This window comes from Oryx dammah, unplaced genomic scaffold (genome assembly GCF_014754425.2).
Source record: "Oryx dammah isolate SB20612 unplaced genomic scaffold, SCBI_Odam_1.1 HiC_scaffold_6, whole genome shotgun sequence".
Taxonomy (NCBI): domain Eukaryota; kingdom Metazoa; phylum Chordata; class Mammalia; order Artiodactyla; family Bovidae; genus Oryx; species Oryx dammah.
In genome coordinates this window covers 5,070,086-5,092,902 of record NW_024070190.1, presented here as the reverse complement: position 1 = coordinate 5,092,902, position 22,817 = coordinate 5,070,086, and the positions used below count along the sequence as shown (strand labels likewise).

Sequence of the window (22,817 nt, the reverse complement as noted above, 5' to 3'; positions counted from 1 at the left end):
ACATATTGATTTTTTTTTGGCTTAATAATTCATTATGTGTCCCCCATTAAAATGCAAGTACCATAACTCTAGCTTATTACTGGAAGTTTAAGAGTACCTGGTATTTATCATGTATTTATTGGGTGAATGAATAACTAAATGAATACTACTTCTAAGGACTATAGCCGGAGCCCTAGCACTGCCCCCAGTCAATAGTCAGGGGCATGACAAATTCTGCCTTTCTACTGATTTTGTCATCATTATTATTGGAAGTTCTGAGATTCAAAGCATCAGATTATGGAACATTTACTGAAAGAACTCAAGAGTCTCAGCAATGAATACCTAATTTATTTTTTTGTATTTGTTTTATACCACTAAACTGAAATGCCCACATACTAAGGAAATTATTAATTTCCATGTATGTTTAATTCATTCATTTTAGGGTACTTTTGTGTATAAAGAATGTAGTATACTCAAATGTTTTAAAAACTCACATTCAAATAAGAGTTGTTTAACCTAAGGACCAGGAAATTATTGTATATATTACATGTAGGAAAGCATGAAATGAAGAAGAGATGAGTGTCAGACTATATTGTGAGTGGTCACTTTGTTACTTTGGATTCATATTTTCTTTATTGTATCATTATAATACATATATTTTACTTTATGATATGATTCATATTTCTGTACTTAGTGATGAAATATTCCTATCAAAATGGCTGAGTTTCATCTTGTTTTTCAAGAGGAGTTGCCCCATTTTAGATATCTCATAAGTAATGTCTAACTTCTTCAGCCTCTGATACTTTCTTACATGATGGTTTGGTACTTCTTTTTCACCAAAGACCAACAACATTCAGGCATGTTAGTTCATGTGAATGCAGTTAAATTCAAGCAAAATAATTCATCTTAATGCAGTTGAATGCAATAAGAAAGCAGACATACTTGGGGTAATTAAAAGGGAATTAAATTTATTAGACTTTAACTCACCTCATTTCACAGAGGATATCAGCTGATTTTAAAAGTTGACATACAATATGATTTAAAAATAATGTGAACTGGTATTGGGAGGGGGATATGTTTGAAGAATCCAGTTAAAATTCTTTGGATGGTGCAGTGCTTTGAATGCTTCTTGAGTATGTCAGCTATTTGGTGAAACATGCTTTATTGCTTTTCTACTTACATTTGCATAACCACTTTTAAGCAGAAAAACTGCATGATTTTAAACTTAATTATCAAAAAGTCCCTTGAATTGAGTTATCCTGATTGAATTGTGCCTTGACTAATTTTTTGGAACACAAGCGTTAATAGAAAGAGGAACATTGAGAATTTCTCAGAGCAGTTTATACAGCTATTTGTTTCCTCTTTAGGGAATGATGCAACATCAATTGTCAACTGTCTTCATATTTTGGGTCAGACTTTGGATGCAAGGTAAATGGATATGTTTTTATCTCAGTCAATGAGTGTAGAAATGATATATAGGAATCTGAAGAAAAAGCTAGTGTCTTCATTGGAATTGTAATGAAGACTTCAGGTGAAAAAGAAAATATTTTATAAATTAATAATACAAGTAAGTAAGTGTTAGTTGCTCAGTCATGCCCAGCTCTTTATGACCCCATGGACTGCAGCCCACCAGGCTCCTCTGTCCATGAGACTTTCCAGGCAAGGATACTGGAGTGGGTCGCCATTTTCTTCTCCAAAGGATCTTTCTAACTCAGGGATCGAACCCAGGTCTCCTGCACTGCAGGCAGATTCTTTACCAACTGAGCTACAAGGGAAGCCCAATAACACAAGAGCATTATATTATTTTTATATATAATCAGATACAGATTGTTATTTAAATTTCAGGTAATTTCTATAGTGGCTAGATATATAATTGAGAGTTGCATTGGGACTGTACCATGTGACATAAAAATAATGAGCTACAGCTCTAGACAGCTTATTAACTTCAAAGCATGGTAGTTGTACTCCATTTTGTTATAATATTTAGTTTTATAGGAAACATGAGGGTTTTATTCTCATTTTACAGTTGAGTAAAGTGAAGCTCAAAATTCCATAATAAGTGTGGAAGTAGGCCAATTTCCAAGTCCATACACTTTCTACCCTGCCCCAATATCACCATGACCAGAAATCCAAATAACAAAACCAATTTGGTTAGCTTGATTCAGCCTTTAAGCCATTCATTTAATTCATTAATTATCCAGGATATATCTAAATAAAAGTTCCTAGAAGTCTTCCACAGAGAATATTCAGTGATACCTTGAATTATTCATTTTAATGTTTAAAATTGTATTTGAGATGTTTTGTATAATAAATGAAGGAAGAAGATACAATTATGCACCTTGATTTTCTATGCAAAATAGTGGCTTTTAGCATGTCACTTTCATACAGAGTTCAATCTTCAGAGACTTATTTATAAAAAACTGATTTTCTACTGTTAAAAGTTAAAAAAGAAAAAAAAAGTCTGTATCAGTTTGTAACTTGGTTTAACCACCATTAAATGTTTCTTTCACACCCATTGCCTCACAAAACAGTCTAGTTTTGTTGGATTTGAGATGAACTAAACTGGCTCAGGACCTAAGTTTTGTTAGTCATGAAATAAGTATTCTCAAAATTTGAGACCATAGTTGAAAAGCATAAATCATTAGAACTTTGGGAGCCATTTAGGATTTCCCTAACTGTTCAGTGGTTGACTCAGAGCTCCCAACTTAGAGGGCAGGTTTGGGGTTTGATCCCCGACTGGGGGATTAAGGTTCCTCATTTGTGCAGCCACAGGGAGGGTCAGGAGAGTAGGGTGATGTTTAAAAAAAAAAAAAAGAAGAACTACATTTTGCTTCAAGATCCTAATTAAGTTGACTTTAAAGGCATTTAGGAAAGGTTATGCATTTATGGAGTGATATTACTATAACTTCAAGTATATAAGAAAACAAATTATTTGAAAGTGGATTAAAAAAGTTAAGTTGACTGAATATTGTCATGAACAAATAAACATGATGTAAAAGCATGTTTTATTTGTATTTCACGTGCTCCTACCACAAGATGTAAGTTGTCCCTTCTTTCCTCCCTAGGACTGTGATGAAGACTGGCCTGGAGAGTGTTAAAAGTGCGCTCAGAGCCTTTCTGGACAATGCCGCAGAGGATCTGGAGAAGACGATGGAGAATCTTAAGCAGGGCCAGTTCACCCACACCCGAAACCAACCCAAAGGTGTTACTCAGATTATCAATTATACCACGGTGGCACTGTTGCCAATGCTGTCGTCATTATTTGAGCATATTGGCCAGCATCAATTCGGAGAAGATCTAATATGTATGTAAATCTATTAGAGTTTCATTATCTAAATAGTACAATCAGAAACTGTAACAGCCACATCATAGAGATTACTCAAACACTGCTTACATTAAATTTTTTTTTTTTTTTTTGCAGAACACTTTAGGTTGACATTTGAGTTACAAAACCATTATTTTAGAGATAGATCATGAATTCACAGGAGGGACCAGTAAGGTAGTGGTTATGAATAGTCATTCCCACACTGTTGACATCCAAGTTCCAAATTTTACTCTTTCTATTGTTGGCTTTTTCCATGGAGATTTTCTAATGCAGTTTCACCATAGGAAAGCATTAAGTGTTTTCAAATTGTTTCTGAGTTGATGCCAATTGTTTCTGCAAGCTATTCTACCAAAATGTGAAGACTGCTGAGACAAAGTGTGTGTCTAAATAATTGATCTACCAGGGTGGCTCAAATGTCTTTGGTTTATAGATTTCAGTCTGTTTTCATAGGGGATTTCATCTGCTGTTTTGGTCTGGAATTCTGTAGTTATTAAAAATATCCACGGAATGCCCAAGCTTGAGTGGAAAGAGAACCACATGACCCAAGTTCCTTCCCTTCTGCCTATATGAACATAAAGGAAGATAAAAGCCCATATCTAGCAGTCAAGTGGGTCTTGCCCACAGACCTACCCACTCAGACTCTCAAATGGTATAGGTCTCCCAGGTAAAGTTCTGTAAAAACTATTGTGGTAATCAGAGAATGACACAAAGACTAGTTTCAAAATATTGGCACTACTTGAACCAATAGGACCATTACTTCCCATCCCATATTGACATAGAAAGAAGTATGGGAGAGGAGAATGATTTCTCCATTCATGATATGGTGTGTCCTCCAGAAAGTGGGAACACCAGAGTTGGCATTAGAAATCCAAGGTTCTTATATTTCTTTGCCTGTTGAACATGTTTATTGAATCAGAGATCATCTTAGAAGTTTTATTTTCTAGCTTTAGAAACTACAAGAGTAACTTTCTTATGCTTTGAATTCCAGGTTGTTTTAGAAATAAATGATACACCCCATTCTCCAGCATTCTCATTCTTGTTAATTTGAGAGTTAAAATAAAAGACACTATCTTTATATACCTTTGAAACAGGAGTCAAAATGGACCTATCCTCCTAGATATTCTTGTGTTTAGTTTTATTCTTGAAGAAATCCTTATTCTTATGCCAAAGAAAAATGATAAATTGTTCCTGATAATATTCTGTCTGTATAATCAGAGCATGAGTCTTTAGAATGCTTTTAGCTCCTTCAAGAAAAGACTTTTATTTGAGAAAAAAGTTTTAAATGTAATTTAAATATAATTTTAAAATTTTGTATTTTAAAATATAATCATGAATTTAAATATAATTTTATATGTTCTTTATTTTGTCAAATATTAAAATATTAGTGTGTCTTTGATATAGAATTTTGTTTTTAGCCTAAACTTTCTCAGGACAGTGTATTGATAACAAGTGTTTTAAATGAAGTTCTCTTTTTCCTTAGTGGAAGATGTACAGGTGTCATGTTATAGAATTCTGACTAGCTTGTATGCTTTGGGAACCAGCAAGAGTATTTATGTGGAAAGGTAAGATTTTAAGAGTTTAACGTCTTACTAATAGTTTTATTAGATGTTATAATTATTCATTTCAAGGGTTTCACTTTATAACTTTTTCCTTAGTTATAAACTAAACAACCAGGTTGATGTGTTGAATCCCTTGGGAGGAATTAGCCAATCTTTAAGCTAAATGCTAAATTTGATTGATATGATGTTTATTGATATAATAAATGCCAATTTATGAATGAAAAATGTAAAGCAATAATGGTAAAGACCATATTTAATATAAAGTTTAAACTTTATAGCATTAATGAATCTTATAAAATACTGAATATGGGTAGTTATTAAACCAGTTTAATTTTTTTTTAAGTTCTTAAGTTCAAGAGGGGAAGATTTACAGGGTCCGAGGATGTGGACAGATCAAGATAAGGTGTCCCCTGCTGCTGCTGCTGCTAAGTCACATCAGTCGTGTCCCCACTGAACTAAAAAAAAGGATCACTGGTAACTTTAGTAAAAAATTTCTATGGAAGAGAGAAGAAAAAGAAGACTTTTTTTTACCAGTTAAAATAAATAAAAAGATATGCTAATAAAAGACCAATAAATTAAGTAATAAATCAAAGGTATTCTGAGAGAGGAATATTAAGTAGATATAAATTCTCTTCAAATTAATCTTAATTATAATACCATTTCAAGTAGATATTTGCTTTTTTACTGAACTTGAAAAAATAATTCAGAAGTTCATTAGGAAGAATAAATGCGTGAGACTAGCGCATACAATTTTGAGAGAGAAAAATAAAATAATAAATTGGTCTGCATGTGGCCTACCAAATATTAAAACTTTTTAAAAATTGTAAAGTTGCAATTACCAATATATAGGAAAGTAGATCAATGGAAAAAAAATTGCTTTTTTTCTAAATATTTTTAAAGTTTTATCTGCATTTAATCTTTTTTTAACTATTTTTTGTGGCTATAAATATATTTTATCCTAAGGAAGTATCATAATATATTGAAATGTTCTTTCATTTTTGACATATAGCTTCTTTTCTCTTTTCATTATCATAAATAATGCTAAATCTATGTTCACAGTTTTCTGTGTGTATTTATTTTCTTTCCTTTATCAGAATTTGGAGATCTGGGTTAAAAAGTATGCATATATTAAAGGTTTACGATATACATTTTACTATCTTTTAAAAAAACTGATTCATTTTATCCTATAAAGTTTGCAAGAGGATTCTTTCTCACATGTTTCTTATTTCTGATTATTCTTTTTTACTATTTATAAATTTAAAAGTTAAAATGGGATATCATTTTTATTTTCAGATGCATTTCTCTGATTACTCGATATGGGCTACTTTGTTATGTTTACTTTGCCATTTTTATTTATTTGATAAATTACCTTTCCTCATTTTTTGTCCATTTTTCTATTAGTTTATTATCTTACTCATCAGTAATAACCTTTCTATTTATTAATAATTAACCTCTTGTCTGTTATTTCTCCGGTTTTTAAGATTTTTCACATTTTAATACCTTTATAGTGCTTATATATAAGACATAATGTACAGATAGTGTTTATGTCATGAGAGTTTTGAACTTTTATATAATCAAATCTACCAATTACACCATCTGTCTTCCTCTTATTTTCATGATTTTAAAAAGTTTGTACTATACCTTAACAACTAGAAATTAAAATATTTGCTTTCCTAGGTTTTTCATGTTTTCATTTGTCTAGATTTACTTTTTAATTCTTTTGTTCATTCAGTAAATATTTATTAAATGTCAGATTCTGGGATACAACAGTGAACAGATAGATCCCTGCTCTCAAAGAGCTTATGTCAAGTGGGAGAAACAAAACAGAACAAGTAAGCTGGTAAATGTTATAGTGGCAAGTTATTGTGTGTGAGGAGCACACAATACAGGGAATTACATGGGGTCATCAGGAACGTGTTTTTTAAAACACGGTTCTTTGGACTCAAAACTTTCTTTATTCAATAGGAAACAAGTAGAAGGTAAGTCTAGGTTTCTTGTCTAATAACTTTTGTTGTCTCAGTGAAGTATGATTGGAGTCTTTAGCCAAATCATGGTTGAAAACACATGCATGAGAAGCTTGAGGAAGGCAGAGAATGTCCGAAATTGTTGTTCTTCAGTTGCTAAGTTGTGTCTCTTTGCGACCCTGTGGACTGCAGCACACCAGGCTTCTCTGTCCTTCACTATCTCCCGGAGTTTGCTCAAATTCATGTCCATTGAGTTGGTGATGGTGTCTAACCATCTAATCCTCTGCTGCCCTCTTCTGAAATGATTATCTCAGGACTAAGAAGAGAATTTACTAGAAATGTATCTGAATTTCATGTTTCTGTTTGGCGTTTGTTATGTAGAATTTAAATTCAATTTTTAAATCATCCATCATGTCTAACATAATGATTTATTAAATGTTTCTTTTATTCACTGATTTAAAATAAACTCAGTCATACACTAAATATGATAGGTTATATTTCTAGAATGTGTTCTAGAATATATATTTCTGGAATTCTATTCTATTATTTGATTTTTTTAATGATAAGAGCAGTACAGTTTAGCCTAAATTATTAGTATTTTGTAATTTATTTTAATACCTGGTAGTCAAAATTCTCTTATACCTCAGCAGTTACTGTTATTGTTTTTTGCTGTTCTTGCCTGGATATTTTTCTTGATAAAATTTGGATCATTCTCTTAGAGTCTAAAAAAAGGTATATGTGTATTTTATTCAGTTAACTTCACAATTGTAAAGTGATTCTGGGAGAATATAAAAATAAAAATTTGAAGGTGAATAAAAGGTATTTTGAAAAAATGATGGTATACTAAAAAATGTAGTTATTTTTATACAAATCATTTAAAAGAAATGTTGCTATTTCTGGAAAACAACACAAATAATCAAAATTAATCTGAGAATTACTATTTGAATTGGTATTTTGAAGTGAATCATTAAATAATTCAGAAGAATTATTAATGAAATAAAAGGACTAGCTCAATATCCTGGTGGCTCAGATGGTAAAAAAAATCTGCCTGAAATGCAGGAGACCAGTGTTCAATCCCTGGGTTGGGAAGATCCCTGGAGAAGGGAATGGCAACCCACTCCAGTATTCTTGCCTGGAGAATCCCATGGACAGAGGAGCCTGGTGGACTAAGGTCCATGGATGGGATCGCAAAGAGTCAGACACAACTGAACAACTACTGCTTTCATGCTTTGAATCAGATGTCAGGAAATAGATTACCTACCTTGGGGTCATACATGAAACATTTTAGGCTATTAACTTCTTAAAGAACGTCTTATTATTTTAAAATACTTATTGAATCTATATCATATACCATATATTTTCCAATTCTGTCCTCGTTTTTAGGTAAGGAAAGAAAAACTTGAAAAGTATAAGTAGTTTCCCTACAGTGAGTGACACAGTGTTAGGAGTAAGACCAGGTCTTGGATCTGTATGAATAAAAGCCTCTGCTCTTTGTAATTTCTTGATGTCTTATTTTTAGTAATGTAATGTTATTAAATGTTTAAACTGAAGTTTACCTTATTCAGTTTCTTTCCGTGAAGGGATATTTTCTCCTAGCAGAGTACGTATCTAGTTGTTTTAATTAAAATATTAAATAATCAAGCATTATTTATTATTTTTTAGTAAGAAATTTAAAACTACCTAAGAGAATTATGTTATCTTGTCTTAATCCATTTTATTGACTTTTAAATTAAATATATATACAAAGTCGTTTAAAGAGTTCATAATTTGCTAAACTCTCATATTATTCTATATTTAATAAACATTTAAGGTGCCAGTAAAGCCTTGGATTAAGTAGAAAACTGGGGGAGAGAGAGAATTTAAATATATCAGTGGCAGGAGAATTCTTAAATAAATTGATCACAGTTTGATTCCCAAGGCACCTCCTTCTCTTGAAAATGATAAATCAGTTTTAAGTGTTATCAATAGTCTTTAGCATCTAGTGTATCTTACTATTTCATAACTGAGTAATAATCTGAATATAACCCTGAAATTAATTATATATGGCAAATTTTCAGAAAGTTATATGTATGTTAGTATTAGTACTTAATTTTTTTTAATTTTTTATCAAAATTCATTTATTCATATGGCAAGAATTGTTCCTTAGAGCACTGTGTTAAAAAAGAAAGAAAAAGAAACCAAATGAAATGTCCAAACTAATGGAGGCATTTACAAGTGTGTTTGTTGTTGTTGTTATTTTTGGCTGTACTGTTTTTAACCTTTCTTTAGCTGACAGGTAATTTAGCTTTTAAAAAAATGTTAGGGAATTTGCTATGGAAAGAATATGATATTTTACAATATAGAGGTTGGATCCGAGGGGTAGTTTTTATCAGTAGCTCTATGATTGTCCTTCTTTTAGGTTGACTTTGCCAATTTTAATATAACTTCTTCAGTTATTCACTTAGAAGACTTTAAAAATGTAAAGTTTCCATTTACAGGCAACGTTCTGCATTGGGAGAATGTCTGGCTGCTTTTGCTGGTGCCTTTCCTGTAGCATTTTTGGAAACTCACCTGGACAAGCACAATATTTACTCCATCTACAATACAAAGTCTTCGAGAGAGAGAGCAGGTAGCACAGAAGCATGTGTGGTACTTGATATTTGAAGCTAAAAATGAGTGACATTTATAGTATTTTACAACCATGATTTTTTAATGGGCTATTTTAATTTATTACTTCCAATGCTATTTGTTCTTAAGTCTTATTATTTGGAAGTTTTTGGAGTGTTGTATACTATCTCCATTGTTTTTCTGAAAGAAAATTAGTTTCTTTTAAATTAATGAACCACAGACAAGTTAACCCTCTAAATAATAAGACAGAATAATCAGCAGTATGGAAAAAATAGGTCACTCTAATTCAGTTATCTCTTATAGGTAGTCAGCACATGTACAGTATTCTTATTTGTTATGATTATGGATTCATTGGAGAAGGAAATGGCAACCCACTTCAGTATTCTTGCCTGGAGAATCCTGTGGACAGAGGAGCCTGGTGGGCTGCTGTCCATGGGGTCGTACAGAGTCAGACACGACTGAAGCGGCTTAGCATGCATGCATGCATTGGAGAAGGAAATGGCAACCCACTCCAGTATTCTTGCCTGGAGAATCCCCGGGATGGAGGAGCCAGGTAGGCTGCCATCTATGGGGTCGCGCAGAGTTGGACATGACTGAGGTGACTTAGCAGCAGCAGCAGCAACATGGATTTATATTTGCTTTTTTCTCAGTTCATTTGATAGATCTATCTAATTGGGACAGTTTTATTCTGTGTGATTTTTTTCTAATAGTATTGTCCTCTAAGTCTGATAAACTATATTGTATATTAGTTGTTTTCCAAAAGCCTTGCAATCAGTCACTTCAGTCACTCAGTCATGTCCGACTCTTTGCGACCGCATGGACTACAGCACGCCAGGCCTCCCTGTCCATTACCAACTCCCAGAGCTTACTCAAACTCATGTCCGTAGAGTCAGTGATGCCATCCAACCATCTCATCCTGTGTCATCCCCTTATCCTCCCACCTTCAATCTTTCCCAGCACCAGGGTCTTTTCAAATGAGTCAGTTCTTCACATCAGGTGGCCAAAGTATTAGAGTTTCAGCTTCAGTATCAGTCCTTCTAATGAATGTTCAGGACTGATTTCCTTTAGGATGGACTGGTTGGATCTCCTTGCAGTCCAAGGGACTCTCAAAAGTCTTCTCCAATACCATGGCTCAAAAGCATCAATTCTTTGGGCTCAGCTTTCTTTATAGTCCACCTCTCACATCCATACATGACTACTGGAAAAACCATAGCTATGAGTAGACAGACCTTTGTTGGTAATGTCTCTGCTTTTTAATAATGCTCTCTAGGTTGGTCATAACTTTTCTTCCAAGGAACAAGCGTCTTTTAATTCCATGGCTGCAGTCACCACCTGCAGTGATTTTTGAGCCCCCCCAAATAAAGTCGGTCACTGTTTCCACTGTTTCCCCATCTATTTGCCATGAAGTGATGGGCCAGATGCCATGATCTTAGTTTTCTCAATGTTGAGTTTTAAGCCAACTTTTCCCCTCTCCTCTTTCACTTTCATGAAGAGGCTCTTTAGTTCTTCTTCACTTTCTGCCATAAGGGTAGTGTCATCTGTAGATCTGAGGTTATTGATATTTCTCCCAGCAGTCTTGATTCCAGCTTGTGCCTTGTCCAGCCCAAAGTTTCTTATGACGTACTCTGCATAGAAGTTAAATAAGCAGGGTGACAATATATAGCCTTGACGTATTCCTTTCCCTATTTTGAACCAGTCTGTTGTTCTATGTCCAGTTCTAACTGTTGCTTTCTGATCTGCATACAGATTTCTCAAGAGGCAGGTCATGTGGTCTGGTATTTGCATCTTTCAGAATTTTCCAGTTTGTTGTGATCCACACAGTCAAAGGCTTTGGCATAGTCAATTAAACAGAAGTAGATGTTGAGCTCCCCAAACTTGGACAAGAATATTTGCTGTTCACAAATGCATATCTCTGTTAATGAGACGTATGCATTTAATTAATGAGATCATTTAGTTAATGAGATCATTTTGTGTAATTCATGTTTGTATGGGAGTTACTGGTTACACTAATTTTATAGTGAATTTTTCAAGTAAGAATGCTTTTTAAAAGTTGAATAATTATCATTTACTTTACCTAGTTTGTAATTCTAATTTCATATCACAGAGAGGAAGCTAAAGGAAAATATGTTGACTATAACTTAGCAGTATTTTTCTAGATAGTTGCACAATATATTTGTAAACAGTAAAACACAGTTAAATTTGTATTATTTTCTGTGTAAACATGTCTTGTTAAGGTGTCTTGTTAAGGATTTTTGATCCTTTCATATTTTTGCAATGAAGCACATTGCTATTTCATTACAGATAAGCAAATACACAGAGCCAATAATTTACCTGCTTATTTTTTATAATACATCATTTTCATAACAAAGCAAAGGAACTGCATTTAATGATTCTCCTTCATTCACTTTTTACTCAAGCCATTCAGCGTATGATTGTTGGTAGGTGGAGGAGACAGAATACAAAGATGAATATGACTTGGTTCTTTTCCTCTGGGAGGTTCTAGGTGCATCCGGGGAGAGAAACTGATGAATATATGTCATAGAATTCACAATAAAGAACGCTGGGGATGTGAAAAAGCAGTTTGAGCTAAGAGCACCTGGGAGGACTTAGCAAAGTCGGTACAATATGAGCCTTGAAATTAGGGAAACTGCAACGGTGGTACTTAGGGGAAACTTTAAGTAGTTTGAGGTGGCGATAGCTTTCAGGGAAGAAAGAGAAAAGATGAGGTAAGTACTGGAAAACCAAGAAGAGATGAGGTAGGCTTTCCAGGTCAGGTAAGGAATGGGGACTGTACCAGTGCAATAGGACCCTTTCACTGGCTTTGAAAAGTGGAGTGGCATGAGTAGATTTGTATTGTAGAAGTCCATCATGATAGAAATAAGAGAGATGGAGTAGTGCGTGTCACCAATTAGAAAATGATTATGGTGATTCAGAAGAGATCTGATTGGATAAGGCCCCTTGGATGAAGTTTGTAGTGCAGAGGTTATGAGAAATCCTCAAGATAGAAGTGTCTCCTATAGGAGATGAAGGAGCCTCCCAGCCTAGAATTTCTCCCAGGTTTCTAGCCTGGGTGACTCACCAGACAACGTTGTCCCCACTGAGGTACTACTAGTACAGGCTGAAGAGGTAGATTGGAGAGGAAAGGTCAAGTTTAAATTTAGACCCATTTGCAGTTGGCTTTTTGACACATTCCTTACAAAGCACACACTCGCACAAAGCTTTAGGAAATACAGGATTTAGAGTTAATTTGCCTGAACAGAATCTCATAGGAATGGCCAGAATTGCCTAGGCAAACATACAAGCTAAGAGAAGTGAGTTCAACACAAATCTCTAAAGAAAACCCACATATAAAAGTTCAACAAGGTGAAAAGATTTAGTAAAAAGAGACTGGCAAAATTTAGAAGAGTCCAGAAAGACTGAATGCATTGAAGTTAAGGAAAGGGGGATTTTAGGAAAAGGGAATTTTGGTCAGTGATGTGAAGTTTTACTTTAGATAAGAATTAAAAAAATAAAATTGTTTAGTGGTAGAAAGCAGAGCATTCACATCTGTGGCTAGGAGTGCACCTGAAAAGTGAACAGTCTGGGAGAGACTTGAGCACATGTATAGGCTGCTAGGGAGGAGACAGTGGAGAAGGAGCTGAAAATGCAATCCTGAGCAAGGCATCTGCTGGAGTGTAGGCTTGACATTAGGTCACAGGTGGAACAGTGAACCTCAGAACTCCTTCCTCTGAAAAGGGGAATAAAGGTGAATGTGAAACCAGATGCATAAATCCTGGCCACATGAGACAGACAGTTGGAGGGAGAGACATCTGATACTCATGTTTGCTCTGAAGTACAAAGGATGGTCATTTGCTGATCTTCAGGTGGTGGAGTCGGGACTTGGGGGCAAAGAAAGTTTGAAATAGCTACCATGAGAAGAGGGAGTGGGATCCAGCTGAAGACATGCCAGGTCTGGCAGAGTTTTGAAGCCAGCATGAAATGGTTGCTCATGTCTGTTATTAACAGTGGCCACGTGGCTGGCAGGTCACTTCTTTGATTGAACACGTGTCATTTGTATGTTTCTCTAGCTCTTAATTTGCCTACTAACGTGGAAGACGTTTGTCCAAATATACCGTCTTTGGAGAAGCTCATGGAAGAAATTGTGGACTTGGCCGAGTCCGGTATTCGCTACACACAGATGCCACACGTGATGGAAGTTATCCTGCCTATGCTTTGTAGCTACATGTCTCGTTGGTGGGAGCATGGACCTGAGAATAATCCGGGAAGGGCTGAGATGTGCTGTACAGCTCTGAACTCAGAGCACATGAACACACTGCTGGGCAATATCCTGAAAATCATATATAATAACTTGGGTATTGATGAGGGAGCCTGGATGAAGAGGTTAGCAGGTAAGACTGAGAAGCAATGTGCCATTTACGTTTTGTTTTCAGAAAGGTTCGAAGTGCAGAAGACTAGAATCTTCCTCTCTCAGTCTTGATTAATATTTGCTTCTGTACTCAAAAAATATTCTTGATTATTTCTTTCATGCTGTTTGCTGTTCTTAAAAAAAAAAAACCACTAGATTTAATCAGACATTGTGTAACTTTCCATGTAGTTAGTATATTTAAGTGAGTAAACACTTTCTTAATTTGACCAATCTCGTGAAGATTAATCTTGCTAAGATTAATTATAACACAGCAATCAAAATTAATGATTCTGTAGACCGAGGCAAAAATTTTGAATGCACTGGATTTTGAACTCATCCACTGTTAGTAATCTATCTTTGCAGGAGTCAGGGAGAATTGCACTATTTATATTGAGTAATTGGAAGCAATCTGAGTGACCAGGAACTAGAGAATGGTTAAATAGGTTGTGTATATCAGTATTCCAGAATATTATGCTTTCTTTAAATGTTAAGATTTCAATATTTTATGACTTAGAGAATATTCAGAATATCATGGAGGATTAAAAGAAGAGTTTTAAAAACTTGAATTCAGAAGTATACATATGAAGTTGTTTATTGACAGAATTCCCCCCCAAATATACCAATGTCTTATTAATTTGGATAGGGTGATTTTGGTTCATTTTTAACATTTCTCTTTTATACATCCCCCCCAATGCATCTATATTACACTTACAGGAAAAAAAAATTCATTTTAAAAAAGACTTAAAAAACAAACTTATGTTTACCAAATGGGAAAGGTTTCTGGAGTTCGGGGTAGGGGGAGGTAGGAATAAATCAGGAGTTTGGGATTAACGTGTACATACTACTATATATAAAATAGACAGTCAATAAGTACCTACTATATAGCAGAGGGAACTCTACAGTATTCTGTGATAACCTATATAGGAAAGGAGTCTGATAAAGAATGGATATATGTATATGTATAGCTGAATCACTTTGCTGTACAGCTGAAACTAATACAACATTGTAAATCAACTATACTCCAATATAAGATAAAAATTAGATTTTAAAAATGGCCTAATCAAGCTTATAACTGTTGTTAACAGCTTCAACTATTATTAAATAAAAAGGCAATATTACGTGTAATCTAACTCTTCTTTGAAACAAAGATGAAGACAGTTAAAGTGCAATGGCATAGTGGCTATGTAGTAGTAGGCATGTGGTCTCATAGGATTATTCAGTTTGTATCTCTTCTTTGTTTAAAAAAAAAAAAAAGAGGGGCCCAGGGGACTTTTTCCATTGGGGGACTTTTCTTCTTTGTGGGAAAGTAATTGATTTCCAAAGTGAATGAATGTCTTTTTTTTCTTTTTAAATTCTCAGTTAGCTACCAATTTCTTTTTTGAAAACAAGGAAGCACATCAAATTCAACTCAGTAATCATTTTTGAGCAGCAGCTATATAATTAGGTTTGGGACTAGAAAAGGGGCTGAGGCATGGGCTGGATTCTGAAGGAAGCCATGTGCCGGAGGAGAGGGAGGCTTAATCATGCTACAATTGTAATGACCATCTAATCCTCATTTAATGAACGTTTATGCAGAACAGCATATTAATGTCTTTCTTCAAACAGTGTTTTCCCAGCCTATTATAAATAAAGTGAAACCTCAGCTTTTGAAAACTCATTTCTTGCCATTAATGGAGAAGCTCAAGAAAAAGGCAGCGATGGTGGTATCAGAAGAGGACCATCTGAAATCTGAGGCCAGGGGAGATATGTCTGAAGCCGAACTTCTCATCCTAGATGAGTTCACCACACTGGCCAGAGATCTCTATGCCTTCTATCCACTCCTGATTAGATTTGTGGACTATAACAGGTAGACCAGTGGTCCCCAACCTTTTTGGCACCAGGGACTGGTTTCATAGGAAATAATTTTTCCATGGACTGGAGTTGGGTTGAGGGTGACGGTTTTGGGATGATTCAAGCACATTACATTTATTGTGCACTTTATTTATATTATTATTGCTTTGCAATATATAATGAAATAATTATGAAACTCACCATGATGCACAATCACTGGGAGCCTTGAGTTTGTTTTTCTGCAAATAAGGAGTACTTCCCTTGGTGAAGAATCTGCCTGCTAATGCAGGAGACATGGATTTGATCCATGAGTTGGGATGATCCCCTAGAAAAGAAAATGGCGATTCACACTAGTATTCTTGCTTAGGAAATCCCATGGACAGAGGATCCTGGTGGGCTACAGTCCATGGGGTCGCAAAAGAGTCAGACACAACCGAGTGACTAAACAACAACATAAAAGGAGAACACAACACAGATCTCTCGTATGTGCAGTTTACAGTAGAGTCTAATGCCACTCATGCTGTGACAGGAGGCAGAGCTCAGGCAATAGAGAGTGATGCAGAACAGCTGTAAATACAGATGAATCTTTGCTCGCTTGCCTGCAGCTCACCTCCTTATTTGCAGCCTGGTTCCTAACAGGCCATGGACTGGTAACAGGCCATGGATTGGGGACCCCTGAGGTAGAATCTTCAAAAGTGATTTGATGTCTCTAATTCAGTCATAACTTTACTGGGTTCATATGTCCCAGTGGAATTGCTTCATTCACTACTTAGCAATGAGATTTTCCATGAGGATGACATTACCAGATATTTGTAGATAAATGAATTTTGCCAAGCAAAAATTACAGTTTGAGATCCCGTTCTGGAGCAGTCCACCTCTCATATGTGAAAGCTAGTAGTTTGTCAGTTACAATGTTTAAATTATTTTAAAGGTTACAACTGTACACTGAACAATTTATGAGCTCTGTGAGCAAGCACGATTGCCCTCAGTTTACTTGGTTTCTGACTTTGAGAGGTGATTTTTTTTTTTTAAATTAACTTTAAGAAGTAACTGAGGCACCACTTTATTATATGATCCAGGGCAAAGTGGTTGAAAGAGCCTAACCAAGAAGCAGAAGATCTTTTCCGTATGGTTGCTGAGGTGTTTATCTACTGGTCAAAATCCCATGTAAGTAGAAAAATATTGACAATGCTTACTGTTTCGTATATGTTAAGGACTTACAAAATTTAATCAATTTTCCAATCCCCTTAGTTAATACCTATTACAGTTTCTCAAGCTTGTCTCATAAGTATCATTAAACTGGTGAGGAGCGAGACAAGGTTTCCCTGGGGAGTTTGAGGCAGTATAAGCCTTAGCATATTGAAAAGCAGAGACATTACTTTGCAAACAAAGGTCCATCTAGTCAAGGCTATGGTTTTTCCAGTGGTCATGTATGGATGTGAGAGTTGGACTGTGAAGAAAGCTGAGCACCGAAGAATTGATGCTTTTGAACTGTGGTGTTGGAGAAGACTCTTGAGAGTCCCTTGGACTGCAAGGAGATCCAACCAGTCCATTCTGAAGGAGATCAGCCCTGGGATTTCTTTGGAAGGAATGATGCTAAAGCTGAAACTCCAGTACTTTGGCCACCTCATGTGAAGTGTTGACTCATTGGAAAAGACTCTGATGCTGGGAGGGATTGGGGGCAGGAGGAGAAGGGGACGACAGAGGATGAGATGGCTGGATGACATCACGGACTCGATGGACGTGAGTCTGAGTGAACTCCGGAAGTTGGTGATGGACAGGGAGGCCTGGTATGCTGCGATTCATGGGGTCACAAAGAGTCGGAGACGACTGAGCGACTGAACTGAACTGAACTGACGCCTTCTGTTGACTTTTGTAACTTATCCTCAGTCACAGAGATTTTTAATTGCCCTGAGTTATCATACTGATTTATCATAATCAGTAGGTTTTTAGATGAATGCTCAGTGATATTTTTAAGAATAGGAAAAAATCTGAATATGTGCTTTTGAATTTCATGAATGTATTTAAAACACAAATCTGTTCAGTTCAGTCGCTCAGTCGTGTCTGACTGTGACCCCATAGACTGCAGCACACCAGGTTTCCCTGTCCATTACCAACTCCCAGAGCTTACTCAAACTCATGTCCATACAGTCAGTGATGCCATCCAGCCATCTCATCCTCTGTCATCCCCTTCTCCTGCCTTCAGTCTTTCCCAGCATCAGGGTCTTTTCCAGTGAGTCAGTTCTTTGCATCAGGTAGCCAAAGTATTGGAGTTTCAGCTTTGGCATCAGTCCTTCCAATTAATGTTCAGGACTGATTTCCTTTAGGATGGACTGGTTGGATCTCCTTGTAGTCCAAGGGACTCTCAAGAGTCTTCTCCAACACCACAATTCAAAAGCATCAATTCTTCAGCACTCAGCTTGTTTTTATGGTCCAACTCTCACATCCGTACATGATTACTGGAAAAACCATAGCTTGGACTAGATGGACCTTTGTTTGCAAAGTAATGTCTCTGCTTTTTAATATGCTGTCTGGGTTGGTCAAAGTTTTGTTTGTTTTTTTTTTTTTTTCCCCCAAGGTACAAGTGTCTTTTAATTTCATGGCTGCAGTCAACCTGCAGTGATTTTGGAGCCCCCTAAAATAAAGTCTCATTGTTTGTTTCCCCATATATATTCTAACCCGAATTTTTAAAGGTGGAAGTATATAAGTATCCATAAGATTAATAGTAAAATTAGAATATTAATATGAGCTGTATGAAAACTGAGGCTTAGTCTATTCTCTGTCCTCAATAGAAATCTTTAATTACTTATCAATTATTAACATATGCAGATGCTTACTATGAAGTTGTTTTGTTCAGATTATGCTTCTTTAAAAAAGAAGGACATACAGTTGTATTGTTAGCCTCTCTTTTAAAACTCTGTGGTTTCTGTTTTTAATCTGTATTTGCTTTAACTACTCCCAGTGCTTAATCACTTGACTTTGCTAGTGTTTTTATGTCCCTAAATTTAAATTGAATAAAATAATGTTAGGGTACATAAACAAGCAGTTAAAATATCTGACAGAAAGTTGTGTTATAGTTGTGCATGCCCTTAGTAAATCTGTGTTTATTCCAAAAGCAGCACATATGCTTTTCATCAGGTAATTGGAGTTCTAGTATTCATTTTATCCCCTGGTAGGTATGTGACTTGGTTACTTACATTTCCTAAATTTTAGTTTTACCATCTTTAAAGCATTCATATTTCTATCTTAGTTCCCAGAATTGTTGTTCCCAGCCAGGCACCCTCACTGGATATTCAACAACTATTTGTTTCCTTTCTTTATGTCTTATATATTAAATTACTACTTATCTCGGTAGAAACTTTGAGGTCCTGTGTAATCTCTAATTACTTGAACTTCTTATTTCTGTGGTTTTAATTGAAACTTCCTTTGGATCTTCTCAGAATTTCAAAAGGGAGGAGCAGAACTTCGTGGTGCAGAATGAAATCAACAATATGTCTTTCCTTATTATGGACACCAAGTCAAAGATGTCCAAGGTATGACTATAATCCATTTTATGTTCTAGAAAATGTTTGAATATAATGTTCATTCATTGAATAGGTTGATATTTTTTAGATCTTTTGAAGGTTTATACATGGGATTTGATAGATTTGATAATATTGTTTACTGACTAAACACACACCCACACAGATTTAAGGATACCTAGGACTTGTAATCAGGTGTGGTAAGATATATAGACATGGAAATGACTGTCACGGAGGAAGAAGATTTTATTCACAGTTCCCTGGAGGCAGAAGGGTAAGTCATGAGGCAGAGGGAAGAAGGGGAGAATGTGAACAGGAACCTTTATTATGGTTTCTGTGGGAAGGAGCAGGCGACGTAGGGTAAGAAGGTTTAGATTTGGATGGTTTGAATAATTTCAGTGGGCTCTGGGGTATAGGGACTGTTCCTAGTTGTCCTAAGGGCTGTTCCTGGTCCTTGGTGATGAGGGCAGGTAGACTGAGGTTCAGGTAAAGGAGGTGATTAGAGGACAAGGACTCTGGATTGACTAGTTTGTCTGTGAAGGATGTGCTTACAGGCAAGGAATTTTGTATCTCTAGGAATTGACTAGCTCTGGGATGAGCAATCAAAGATCAGGAAGCCCCAAGATGTCAAAGCATCAGAATAAAAAGGCATGCTTAATAGACATATGCATTCATAAAATTGCCAATCAGTATGATGTACATGTAATTAGTCAATGATATATATTCACCAAGAGTAAATATATGTACATATATACACCTCAAAATAATTAGCTGCACTGTTTAAGAAAGAACCTCATGGATAAATTCCAAATTCTTACACATGAAATGGAAATTTTTGCTTTTTCTGTCACTCAAGTTGGGGACTGGCATGTGCTCATAGTTGCTCAGTCATGTCCAGCTCTGCAGAGGACCTTTCAAAAGACTGAAAAATATATGCTTTTATTGTTTGTATTAGCACTAAATAAGAAGATGAATATATTACATGGGATAGCACACAAAGTATGCTAGTGAATGGTCAAATATGCAAAATAGTATGGCACTCTAGCCAAGGATATCAATCTCTACCAACTCAACAAATTACTGAAGAGAGATGCCTTGGGAGAAGGGAGATGGTACCCCACTGAACTCCAAGAGTCCATCTGATTTGTTCCGTTGATGATCACTGGGAAAATAAAACAGCATCACCCAATACTCTAGTCTTATTTAGAGTTGTAAATGCCATGTATTTGACACTACTAGACATGAACTTAAAACTAATGCTAGCTGAAGCTTTGTATCCCTAGTTGTTTGACTGCTATGGCCTATTATTTTGTGTGTCTGTGTTATTGAAACTCTCAAAAACAATGATAAATTTTATTTTCTCTGGGAAGACAATAAGCCTGAGGAGTGAGGAGTTGCTCCTTTGGAAGATGGTGTACTAAGAGTATACATTTCACAGGGGTATTTTGAACTGAAAACTGTTAGTGAATCACTTTGCTTTGTCATTATGTTGTCAGTTTAGACCAGTGTTAATAGAGGCATAGAGAGAGGCCATAAGAGGTCAGGGATTCTTCAGTATTTGCAGATCAATCAATGTGATACATCACATTAACAAATTGAAACATAAAAACCATATGATTATCTCAGTAGATACAGAGAAATCCTTTGACAAAACTCAACATCCATTTATGATAAAAAACCCTGCAGAAAGTAGGCATAGAAGGAACATACCTCAACATAATAAAAGCCATATATGATAAACCCACAGCAAACATTATCCTCAATGGTGAAAAATTGAAAGCATTTCCCCTAAAGTCAGGAACAAGACAATGATGCCCACTCTCACCACTACTATTCAAAATAGTTTTGGAAGTTTTAGCCACAGCAATCAGAGAAGAAAAAGAAATAAAAGGAATCCAGATTGGAAAAGATGAAGTAAAACTCTCCCTGTTTGCAGATGACATGATCCTCTACATAGAAAACCCTAAACACCCCACCAGAAAATTACTAGAGCTAATCAGTGAATATAATAAAGTTGCAGGATATAAAATTAACACACAGAAATCCCTTGCATTCCTATACACTAACAATGAGAAAACAGAAGGAGAAATTAAGGAAACAATTCCATTCACCATTGCAACGAAAATAATAAAATACTTAGGAATAAAGTGAAGTTGCTCAGTCATGTCTGACTCTTTGCAACCCCATGGACTGTAGCCTACCAGGTTACACTATCTATGGGATTTTCCAGGCAAGAATACTGGAGTGGGTTGCCATTTCCTCCTCCAGGAGATCTTCCCTCCCCAGGGATTGAAGCCGGATCTCCTGCATTGTAGGCAGACGCTTTACTGTCTCAGCCACCAGGGCAGTCTCTATCAGTTCAGTTCAGTTCAGTCACTCAGTCATGTCCAACTCTTTGTGACCCCATGAATCGCAGCATGCCAGGCCTCCCTGTCCATCACCAACTCCCAGAATTCACTCAGACTCACGTCCATCAAGTCCGTGATGCCATCCAGCCATCTCATCTTGGGTCGTCCCCTTCTCCTCCTGCCCCCAATCCCTCCCAGCATCAGAGTCTTTTCCAATGAGTCAACACTTCACATGAGGTGGCCAAAGTACTGGAGTTTCAGCTTTAGCATCATTCCCTCCAAAGAAATCCCAGGGCTGATCTCCTTCAGAATGGACTGGTTGGATCTCCTTGCAGTCCAAGGGACTCTCAAGAGTCTTCTCCAACACCACAGTTCAAAAGCATCAATTCTTCGGTGCTCAGCTTTCTTCACAGTCCAACTCTCACATCCATACATGACCACAGGAAAAACCATAGCCTTGACTAGATGGACCTTAGTCGGCAAAGTAATGTCTCTGCTTTTGAATATACTATCTAGGTTGGTCATAACTTTTCTTCACTTAGGAATAAATCTACTAAAGAAACAGAAGACCTATATATAGAAAACTATAAAACACTGATGAAAGAAATCAAAGATGACACAAATAGATGGAGAAATGTACCATGTTCATGGGTCAGAAGAATCAATATAATGAAAATGGTTATACTACCCAAAGCAATCTATATATCCAATGCAATCCCTATCCAGCTACTGATGGTATTTTTCAGAGAACTAGAACAAAGAATTTCACAATTTGTATGGAAATACAAAAAACCTCGAATAGCCAAAGCAATCTTGAGAAAGAAGAATGGAACTGGAGGAATCAACCTGCTTGGCTTCAGGCTCTACTACAAAGCAACAGTCATGAAGACAGTATGCTACTGCCACAAAGAAAGAAATATAGATCAATGGAACAAAATAGAAAGCCCAGAGATAAATCCATGCACCTATGGACACCTTATCTATGGACACCTTATCTTTGACAAAGGAGGCAAGAATATACAATGAAGAAGTCAATCTCTTTAACAAGTGGTGCTGGGAAAACTGGTCAACCACTTGTAAAAGAATGAAACTAGAACACTTTCTAACACCATACATGAAAATAAACTCAAATTGGATTAAAAATCTAAATGTAAGACCAGAAACTATAAAACTCCTAGAGGAAAACATAGGCAAAACACTCTGACGTAAATCATAGCAGAATCCTCTATGACCCACCTCCCAGAGTAATGGAAATAAAAGCAAAAATAAACAAATGGGA

General features: G+C 35.9%; 1 protein-coding gene across 1 annotated transcript in view; it reads left to right on the top strand.

Moving 5' to 3' along the window:
• The window catches only part of LOC120865404 (ryanodine receptor 2-like), an 803,227-nt gene that overhangs the window by 642,797 nt on the left and 137,613 nt on the right, over window positions 1-22,817 (top strand). The window contains exons 64-71 of the mRNA XM_040242681.1: window positions 1,347-1,407; window positions 3,045-3,283; window positions 4,785-4,866; window positions 9,305-9,435; window positions 13,502-13,822; window positions 15,445-15,685; window positions 16,749-16,836; window positions 19,110-19,202. Coding sequence (XP_040098615.1) covers window positions 1,347-1,407; window positions 3,045-3,283; window positions 4,785-4,866; window positions 9,305-9,435; window positions 13,502-13,822; window positions 15,445-15,685; window positions 16,749-16,836; window positions 19,110-19,202 — 1,256 coding nt within the window. The remainder of the gene's footprint in view (window positions 1-1,346; window positions 1,408-3,044; window positions 3,284-4,784; window positions 4,867-9,304; window positions 9,436-13,501; window positions 13,823-15,444; window positions 15,686-16,748; window positions 16,837-19,109; window positions 19,203-22,817) is intronic.